The sequence below is a fragment of the Zootermopsis nevadensis genome, unplaced genomic scaffold, assembly GCF_977971745.1.
Source record: "Zootermopsis nevadensis isolate Lab colony 2312 unplaced genomic scaffold, Znev_1.0 Znev_ptg000010l, whole genome shotgun sequence".
NCBI lineage: Eukaryota > Metazoa > Arthropoda > Insecta > Blattodea > Termopsidae > Zootermopsis > Zootermopsis nevadensis.
Window position 1 is genome coordinate 9,844,930 of NW_028259142.1, and position 10,472 is coordinate 9,855,401.

Consider the following 10,472-nt stretch of genomic DNA (forward strand, 5'->3'; position numbering starts at 1 on the left):
TTTTAGCAAACCTCAAGTATTAAGACCATGTGGTATCAAACTAAGGAATGTCAGTCACTTGTGGTCCTACACACATGAATTACCAACCTGAATTAACGAGTTAATTTGTATATACAACTTGTTCAAGGCCATTATATGCATATAACAATATTAATGAACCAATTTATATACTTTTCTGCTAATGCTTGGTTCACAAATATGTCTGATTTCTCCAGTTCGGTCCACAGCCTAGCTCGTCTGCCCTTGTACTAAACTGTGATTACAGACCATGCTAAAATGATATCCAGCAACTCTGTGATGAGAAAAAATTTAAAAAAGAAGACAGTGAGACATCTGATCTTTCCACACAGAGTAAATAAATTCTATTTACAGTTTATTTAACAATGCTGTAAATAGCTCAGATTACAAAGCAACAAACAATGGGATAATTCATGAATAACAAAATACAAAACATATGGAAGGAAGTGGTCATGGCTTAATTTAAGGTACTATCTTGGCATTAGACAGGAGAGACTGAGGAAAAGTACAAAAAACCAAGTTGGAATAGCCAGTCTCCAGGCTGAGACTTGAACTCTGAATCTTCCAAATACAAAGTACAGCAATACTATCCACTTGACAACATCACAGAGATGTCATACAGCCATCTACTTGAAATATAACAATATGAAATTAAATAGTAGTCTATGCTTTGAGTAATGTTCAACAATGAACACACCTTGATCTCAAAAAACACATCTTTGATGTTAGATAGTCAATACTTAAACAGCTGTTATGTGGCTCAAGGTCATGTGTCCAAAAGATAAAAGTGGGTTGATAGCATAGGTGTGACATTTTGACGGCCATATAAAATAACACTACATGCCACTTGATAATAGACAAACTTTGTACAACTTCACACAGTGGATCAAATATACATCTTACCTTTCCACTTTGTTCCCCAAATAATCAGATCGATGTTCCTCAAGTGTGGAGTACAAATCCTCTATTTCCAAGTCTTTCTTAAACCCTTTCTTGAAGGTACCTAATAGCCAACTGAGAAACATGAAAACATATTTTATATACAGCCTTTGCACTTGCTGCCTCCATCATCACCCTGATGATGGAAAATTATTATGCTGTGTAAGGAAGACAAAGTATTATATTCTTATGTAAAGAAGTTATTAAAAGTATGTATTCAAACTAAATGAAAACTGAATTGGCTAAAAAAAGATTCACAAAATTATTCAGTATCAAATTTCCTCAAAGTTGGTTTATCCATATCAGAGTTGTTTCATATGTACTGACAGATAAGCAGATACAATTTTAAAAGGTACTCCACAGTACTGCAAATGTGCATAATAGTAATAAAGTCTTAATAAGAGTAATACTAAGAATAATATTAATGCTAATATATCATCCAATAGCAACAATAATAATATTATTCCAATTACAACCTTTATTTACTATATTAATACAAAATCCAAAATGGTTACAGATTCAGTTATCAATTCATCTTACTAGAATGTGATAGCTGACAGTGGATTTGCAGAAGCCCTGGGATGAGGAATCTCTCTCTTCTTGCTGCTAGCATCCATCTTTATACCTCCATGTTTCTCACTAGCACTTTTCCTAGGTATTCCAAACTATAAAAAACAAAGCATGTAAAATGAGCAACTGCAATAAAAACACTAATTCTGTGTGATCACTTGCTTCTATAGCTGGTTCTCATACCACTGTGGTGATGAATTTGCACAAAAACACCCCTCTAAGCTGACATAACAGGAAATTTCTTCTTTAGTCAGAGTTGCATAACCCAACCAACCTTGAGAGTCTATATAATGTAATCCTATAGAAACAACTTTATCTCTACCAGATGACATATAGGACAGAAACTTTTGCATGCAATATGACACAGACAACAAAAATGTAATTTATGGGTGATTAACTTTTGACCCTGGATGGTTGAATACAATTTTCAAATACATTGTTATCTTATATTCTGTATGCATGAATATGTTTTCTATTATCTCATACTGTAATGAAATTACATGCATGCATCTAATGTTAGGTCTAGGTACAGTGGCCATAAAATAACTCTGGGTTTGGACTACATTACAGAAGAGGGGAAGGGAAAATAGAAAGGGAAATGACAAGCAAGATGGCAAAGAATCTGTTTTGGCATGTGCACTATAACTGAAAACATGTTCTTTTTTGTTTTAATTTCAACAAAATTGGTGGCATTTTCTACACCATATTTTGTGAACCAAAGGCAATACAAACACTAGCAATGCATGCACATACCTCAACCTGCATTTTATACTTCTACAGCTTAAATGTTACAATTTCACATCTGATACTACACAAGGAAATGCTGGGTTCTCTCTGCATATGTGCTAGTGCTTTATTGTATTCCCCTCCTTCCCACATGTGTACTTGTAAGTCATCCAAGCTCAGAGTTATTCTTCAACCATCCAACACTTTCTTCAGCTGCAGAGGTCATGTAGAGAATTCAAAAAAATCCTAAAAAGCAAAGCAACTGGGGAAACAGGAAAAGACAGAAATGGATATGAGAACATAATGGGGACTCACAGAGAAAGTTAAAGATATATGTAACAAAGATTATTTGGTGATTGGTAACAGTTGGTCCAAAAGAAAAAGCCACAAGATAACATGTTATAGCTAGGATAATAAATTCAGGAACATAATTGACTATTTCATAAAGACAAAACACCTCTTGAATATTTTAAATGCTGTAAAATTAATACAAAGCGTAAGTTTAGAAGCAGATCAATTACAGAATACTAATTGCAAACTTAGAAGAGTAAAGGAGGAGAGAAAGCCAATTTTATGTCAAAAAAAAAAATAGATTTACTGAAGACAAAATTACCCGAAAATGAAGTACAATCAGTGGACACAGAATGGGATTGACACAGGGTAGGCTTTATAGAAATAGCAGAGGAGGTATGCGGCAGAAACAAATTATAAGAGAAGACACAAGGAAACTCTTTGGTGAAGAAACATACCATTCACACTGTTCTTGATAGGAAATGCAACAGACAAAAGTTTACTTCATTTTTACAAACTTTGTTATAGGTTTCATTCAAACACATTTTAATTAGCCTAACTAGTTTCATACATTTTCTGAATTCAATGAAAAATATATATAAAATTTCTCTCCTAAAAGAACACACTTTCTGAAAGTGTAAAAATAGATAATGAAGCCTACTGTCTTGTCGTGAGCCAGGGTAGTTCAGTCAGTATAGTGACTGACTATGCACACTGCCTACAGACTGGATGACCAGGGTATGATCCCTGACAGGGGCAGAGGATTTTCCCTCTAACCTCTGCATCCAGACTGGTTCTCGGGCTGACCCAGCCTCCTATCTAATGGGTAAAAACACTGACCACTCACCTCTGTCTAGTGCCAAGGTTAAGAATGAGTAGAAGTTATACCTCCTCTTCCTCCAAGCGCCTACATAACATAAAGCAGGGCAGCTTTACTTATACTGTAGCACAACCACTTGCTATAGTTATCTGAAGAATGGAGAATATCTGAATAGTATAAAGATCATTCTCTTCTAGGATGTTGCAATACAGTCCAGTAGATAATAACAGACATTTCAGGGGAACATCAAGAGGGTGGTGAGCTAGCTGATCCTGACAGTGAAGGCAGCAAGATTCTCTGAAATATTGATCAGCATCTACCAGACACAGATAACATCCAAAAAGACAGTTGTTTTCATACCCATTGCCATGAGTACTTAAAATCTCATCAATCTGAGCAATAGTTGACTGACTGTCAAAATTCACACTGATGATCCCCAGTAATTACATTGAAGAATGGAGTTAACCTTGAAAGAAGATGGCTATCACCTGATGATGGAGGCAGCAAAGACCTCTGAAACATTAGCAAACTTCTACCAGACTACACAGTGCTACAACCCACAAGCCAGCCATCTTCATACCCACTGCCATGAGAACGTCAAATCCTACTTGACATAAGATTGATATAATTTTGTATGTAAATAAGTCATATTCCTCAATAATTATAAATCAGATATATTTCCTTCTTCTTACAAAAAGGTACAATAATACATTCTTTCCACTGCTCTGATAATTCTTCTTTATTTGAAATAGAATTTATAAGAAATATTTCAAGTTCTCATATTGGCGAGTATGAAAACAGCTGCCTTCTGGGTTGCTGTGTGGTATTGTCTGGTATAAGCTTACATATGGATGGCTGTCTTCTGGGTTGTTGCACCATGTAGTTTGGCAGAAAGTCATCTTCAGACTCACTGCCATGAAAACCTCAAATCCTACAAGTTTACCTATGTTTCAGCGGTACTTGCTGTCTCCATCAACAAGGTGATTCTATCACACTACATACACAGTGCTAAAACCCAGAAGACAGGCAACAAGAATTTATTAGTTTCTGGATCTCTCAGAACAAAATGTATTACCTCCTCAGGAACTTGGGTACTACTAAATTAGCTGTATGTAATTCAGTCTGCCTAACATTGTTAACCCCATGTACATGTAATAGATAATAAAAGAAGTCTTCTACTTGTTCAAAATCTATTAGCAAATCACCATTTTCATCTGTTATAAGGTCAGTTCTAGGACAGTAACTCTTCATTCATTTATGCCTCTGCACAGGTATCTAATATTTTTCTTCTTACTGTTTGTTTCAACCTCATTAATTTTGTCTTCCAGATATTCTCACTTTTGCTCCTGAAATTTTTACTGGCTTCACATATTACACTATTTCTTTTATCTCCATCTATTTGGCTTGGAGTTAGTAACTACTGCAATTTAGTCTTTTCTTTCCTCAAACAACTATGAAAATTCTTCATCAAACCATGGTTTATGCTGCTTTAACTCATAAGGACCTAAACTCTTTTTGGCTGCAATTGCAATACTCTTAATAATTTCTCAAACCTTATTTACATCCACATTATAATGGAAATTTTCTGAAGCTGCAAACCTGTGACATTTTGAACTGATGCTGTTCTTAACTTCTGCATCATTTACCTTCTTAACAATAAATATATATTATATATCTAACCTTTTCTTTACCTGCTTACTTACCAGGACTCTCTCCCTTAATTTTTCAACCACCAAATAGTGGTCAATGTCATAGTCGGCACCTATATACGATTGGACATATAGTATGCTTGTCATTTTGCCTTCTTCTATCAAGATATGATCAATCTGACTATGTCTTTCCAGATCAAATCAAAAGTAGTGGTGTAGATCTCAGACACTGCACTACCACATTAGATTTGATCTGGTCTCCCTTTCAAGGCTATTTTATCCTGTTTCCTGCCTCTCTGTTTTCCTTACTCCTGTCCACACCAGACCACCCATAAGGGTTTCCCAGACATTCCACCCATTTATACCAAGAAAGACAGTAGGTATTTTAAGACCTTTCTGTTCCACTTCCTATTCACTATCACTGGAAGCAAGAGTGATGGGTTAGTTATTAAAATGTCCCTTAACACACTTCACAGAACCTAGACTAACAGAGGCTTTGCATATGGTGTTTACATTCGTAAAATTGTAAATGTTGTAAAAAGTAAATGTATGTAAATATGCATAGTTGACAAGGACTAAGATTACTGACAATTGGCAGATCCATCCTCTAATCGGGGAGGATACTCCATGACGATTAAGACTGAAATTAATATCATACTTCAGGCATTAAAAAATGATTACAAGCCCCAAAAGAGGCTTCATGTCAAGTAGATGATTAGTAATAATGTGAATTTGAGTTTGAAGTAGCCAGTTAGTCCACCACTACTATAACACAGAGTCATCCACAAAAAACAGGCTCAACATCACCGAAATCAAAATAACGAAAAAATTAAAGACAGTTCAATATGAATACGAAATCATAAAGTTTTTCTGCTATGCCACTCTAACCAACCGCTGTCGCAAAATTTTTTCGATCGTAACCATACACTGCCATCAGTTTCGCTTTCGCTGTGCTAAAAAAATTCGACCAAGCGAAATGCAAAACTGATTGACATGTTTCAACAGAAAACTGCTGATGGTACTTCAGAATAAGTCAAATTCGAAATCCTCTAGAAACAGTTCACTTGTATTAGCAAAGCCGTATCAGATAATCAGTTTGTTTTATCTTACATAGACCAGAAACCTTTGTTACCTGATACAAAAATGGAAATGCCAATTTTAATGAACGTGAAGACATTCTTTTCTAAGAGGGGTAACATTTTCATATTAACAAATCAAAACAATTTACCTTACAGTCTATGTGAGTGTGCGTACTATTTCCAAACACTTGTTCCAAAGGTGTCTTCACATACAACACACCATATTAAAACCATAAACTTCAAGCCAAACCTATACAGCCAGACCTACCACTGCTGACCACTGACGATTCACTTCCTGGTAAGCGCGGATGACTTTTACCTAGGTTGGCAACGCAGATCAGTTGGCAATGTTGTGTGTACAATACTTTCTAATAGTTGAGCACAATGGAATATTTTGTACTATCGATAATCAAATATAGCAAATGAATCCATTATTTGATTGTTTTCATTATGAGTTTTGTTCGAATTGCGGCACTTCAACGAAAGCATTCGGTTATTTATTCTCATGTAAGTATTCGAGTAAAACCCAATGAAAATATTCGGCTATACATTGTTTTACAGAATTCAATCCAATACTGGAAACCGCCTGTTTTGTAATTTTTAAATTAATCTTTCCTACCAGTTCCATGACAAAACCGCACACGAAAATTGCGCACAGAAAGAAGCGAACTGTCATAAATGCTAACACGAAAATAACGCACATGGAAAAATGCTCACACGGATAAACCGGTTAAAGCGGCTGATTGCCCGAGAAGGTTTTATTTAATTTGTTCCCGAAACTTCGGTTTACTACGGTAACCAGTTAAGAATGAAGCACGTTGTTGAAAATCAGAGCATCACTCTTGAGGATAACAAACGCATCGGAAGCGAGTGCAGACATCTGGAGGAGACTATCCGAGTGAACCATGCTTAAAGCGATGCGTTGTCAAAGTCCGTGTACGCGGACGACCTTAAAATAGTCAAATTGAAAACTGAGTCGATTAACAAGTGCGTGGTATACAACACGTCCATTATGGAGTACAGAAATGGACTTCCAGATTTAGACGTTTTTAAGATGGCTATGAACTTCCTGCACAAAGATACTGATCTCATCATGCAGGTAAGGTCTACAATGACAGTTCAGTGCTTAGCTCTCTTTTTATGTGTGTTCACTTCTCTACTCAGTCTGATTAACGTAAGTGAGAGTTTTTATGGTTTCCCTCGTTCCCTTCAAAACGATGCTGCGATTGCACTTTGAAACAGACAGACAAATTCATTAACCTTCATCGTTTCTGAATGGGCTGTTTTAACCCGTGTAGTACAACAGTTATGCTGACTGGACTCCTGAGTTGATGGTTAGTACGTGATCTGTAATGGTAGTATGGCGCAATTTGTCTTCTTAATTCCATTCATTTTGTTCCTCTCAGTGATCAGGCATGGTGCATTCCGTGTATACAAAGAGGACAAGTCGGGATAGGTTAGTGTCCTTGGCTGGACAACAAAAGTGCTCCATATAGCTTTTGCATTGCATAATACCTATCAGGAGCAACAAAGAATAATTGAATGAAGTCTTCTCAGGGAATCAGCCACGTCAGGTGGTTGCAAGAAACCGAGGACCAAGACAGTTCTCAAAACATCGGTTTTCTGACGGCCGTCTGACGCAGCTTATTGCCCGAGAAGACTTCATTGAAAGTATAGATCATACAAAAAAATCACCGGTTAATCATCATTTCTGACATCTTTCTTTCATTCACAGCAAATTGTTGATGAAATGGAGAACTTCAGGAAAGATCTAAAAATGAAATTGAATGAAATGGAAATACGGACAGAGGAGCAAGAAGAATTTTCTGCAGAGGCTGGTTCACAGCCTCTGAAGAGTACGGCAAGTATGTGAAGGAGGTGGAAGACTTGAAGGAGAAAGTAAAGAATGAGGAACAGATGTTTAAATGCAGTTTGAAGGGACTGGAAGAAGATTGTACGGATATTGTTGCAATGATGCCTTCTGTTGATGAGGAAGAAGAGAAATCGAAGGACAGTAGAGAAAAAGTTCGGTTCTTGAAAGATCATACATCGAATGTCAATGAACAGGCACATTCGTTCTTTCAAGAATATGATGCCATTTGTGAAGACTTGATACAGAAGTTGAAAGGTCAGCTTTTGGAATATATGAAACAAAATGAATCCAAGAAATGAAGATTAAAGTTACAGTTGTAACCGTCCCACTCCTGTTTGCTGTTGGAGTTGCCCGGCTCGGTTGCAGTCTTGTCGATCTCTGTCGTATGTTATGTAATTCGGGATTTCTGCTCATGTAGGCATGGAACTTTTCTCAGGGAATATTACATGGAGGGGTATAAGCTGAATGCCAGCGAGGAAGGTTTCGGTAATGGTTTTGAGATTGAAGTTAGTAGTTTTGCAAGCACTATTTATTTCTTTTGCAATTAACATTCACTGGCCGAATCGAGCTACAAAACAATTCAGGATGTTGCTTCCTCTGAATTCCAGAAAAGAGTGTCCTCGAAGAAAACTTTCCTGTCCTTTAGTCACAGGACTTCCCCCCTTAACTTTCACAAAAAAATGATCTATTTGGGCAGTAATGATGCGATGCTCGCATTGGTCAGCTCAGCCCTAGCTCACGTGGACCATTCAAAACCCTTTAGCCAGTGGGTGCCCCTGCAAGAATTCTGGCTGTCACACGGTGCCATAATTCTTGCCTTTACAGTCATTGCTTGTGTAACTTTCTTTCCTTTTCTTTTAAGTGTGAGTGAGCCTTCTGCACTGAATGCAGAGCACCTACCAATAAACTGACCCCTGGCCTGAACAGGACGCAATTGCCTAACAAGTGAAACGCGTAAATCTTTATTACTTGTTTCCAAATTATATTTATTTGCGCCTCACCGGGACTCGAACCCAGAACGCGCGGTCACACAGTGTTTATAAATAACTATTAGTTTTGACGTGAATACGTCTTTAAAATCAGACCGACATATGGGTTACCAGGACGGAAACGGCGATGTAACGTTTGCAGGGTGATCCATTCCGACACTATAACTTCGTGACTAATAACACGATTGAAATAAATGTGGTCTCGTTCGATCGGGCATACGACTACGATGCGAGCATGACCTTGAGTTGGCGCCGCGCATGTGCGAGGCGCGGGTGGGGTGCCTGCGGCGAATGGCGGCCATTTTGGGCGTGGGCGAAAATTTACGGGCAGTATATCTCGCGACTCCGATGTGCTAGCATGCTGATTTTGGTGCCAAACGAAAGATCACGTCTAGATCTGTGGATTTAAGCCATTAAAACTTTGTAAAATATTTGTTATATACCAATGCTAAACAAAATTGTCATCGATTACTAGCTAAGACTCTGTATATTTGTTATGCTAAATAAAAGCATTGTATCCATTTCGTTACTTTCATTTCATTCCCATATTCCAAAGAAAATATTACCCGCTAACGCAGACGTATTCACGTAAAACCCACGGCCGTGTCCCCGACGCAGCCACACCCCGTGCTTTTTTAGGAGAGTATTCTACTTTTAGCACAATTTTTAGGAGAGTATCTGTTTCTCGGCATTGTTGTGTTTCATTACTGCCGTCAACAATCCGCTTTCGTTATTGCGGAAAGAGCTGAGTTGTGAATCGCTTGTAGAAGAACTGCGTCGTAGATAATTTTGTGCTGTTAGAAACGTTTTAGAATATCACAAGTACTTATCTTATATAAGAATTATTAAGAAATCTGTGATACTGCCCTCCACTTTTTCTATTTTATTACTGATTAAATTGATAATTGCCGGTGGACATCGTGGTCTCTTACAATTGAACAAAGTTTGAGGTAAGTGATTCATATTTATTATTACTGTTATTATATGCAAATGTATTTTTAATTGTCTGTGGTATGGTGAGGGTTGGTGTGTAATCGTTAAACATTCACATGCCAGCAACTCCATATGGAAGATCTCGTTGTATTTAAAGGACTATATTTCTGTAATGTTGGCTATCGGAGGAATTCTGTAGCCACCTTCGTCCTTAAGGGAGAATAGCAGCTAGTTGTATTTATTTCATGTTACTGGCAACGCCCGATTGTCTGATTTTATTTGTGCTGTCACGAATACTAAACAATTTGAGGTAGAATTGCCATTGAACCGTTTTCTGCAGCACTAGTTGGTTGTACATCAAATGCCTTCTGCATTTATTGTAGATATTTCAACTTTACAGCAATACGAAGAAATCTCGTGAATAAATTTCGTAACTCTTTTAAACCGAAGAAGGTCTAAAAATGTTTAAGAACTCCTAATAACCACTGCTTACCGTGCAAACCATAAATACAGAATGTAGCGTTAAATGTTGCTAAAGCTGTGGTATATGCACGAACTAAAACTCGAAGTGTCGTGAAAACTAAG

The 10,472-nt window shown here is 37.2% G+C and overlaps 1 protein-coding gene and 1 long non-coding RNA gene across 12 annotated transcripts in view; one reads left to right on the forward strand and one right to left on the reverse strand.

Annotated features, from left to right (window-relative positions):
• The window catches only part of LOC110833910 (putative multidrug resistance-associated protein lethal(2)03659), a 46,202-nt gene extending 39,721 nt beyond the window's left edge, over nucleotides 1-6,481 (reverse strand). For 6 of the 10 annotated variants that reach the window (XR_015534389.1, XR_015534388.1, XR_015534390.1 and 3 more), the window contains exons 1-4: nucleotides 6,242-6,481; nucleotides 3,392-3,661; nucleotides 1,498-1,622; nucleotides 922-1,032 (exon numbers count right to left, since the gene is read on the reverse strand). Coding sequence is in view for 7 of the 10 variants with exons in the window: in XM_087346014.1 (XP_087202140.1) it covers nucleotides 922-1,032; nucleotides 1,498-1,574 (188 nt within the window). In the remaining 3 variants the exon portion in view is untranslated. Of the gene's footprint in view, nucleotides 1-921; nucleotides 1,033-1,497; nucleotides 1,623-1,710; nucleotides 2,749-3,391; nucleotides 3,662-6,241 lie in introns of those variants that run through there. The other 4 variants (XM_087346016.1, XM_087346015.1, XM_087346018.1 and 1 more) reach the window with 4 other exon arrangements.
• An 8-nt stretch (nucleotides 6,482-6,489) lies between these two features.
• Nucleotides 6,490-9,047, forward strand: LOC110833920 (uncharacterized). 2 transcript variants are annotated; one of them, XR_015534391.1, is made up of 3 exons: nucleotides 6,490-6,599; nucleotides 6,715-7,191; nucleotides 7,828-9,047. It is a non-coding gene; the product is annotated as an uncharacterized LOC110833920 (long non-coding RNA). The 2 variants fall into 2 exon arrangements; XR_002544414.2 differs by lacking the exon at nucleotides 6,490-6,599 and having other exon boundaries at nucleotides 6,624-7,191.
• The last annotated feature ends 1,425 nt before the right edge of the window (nucleotides 9,048-10,472 follow it).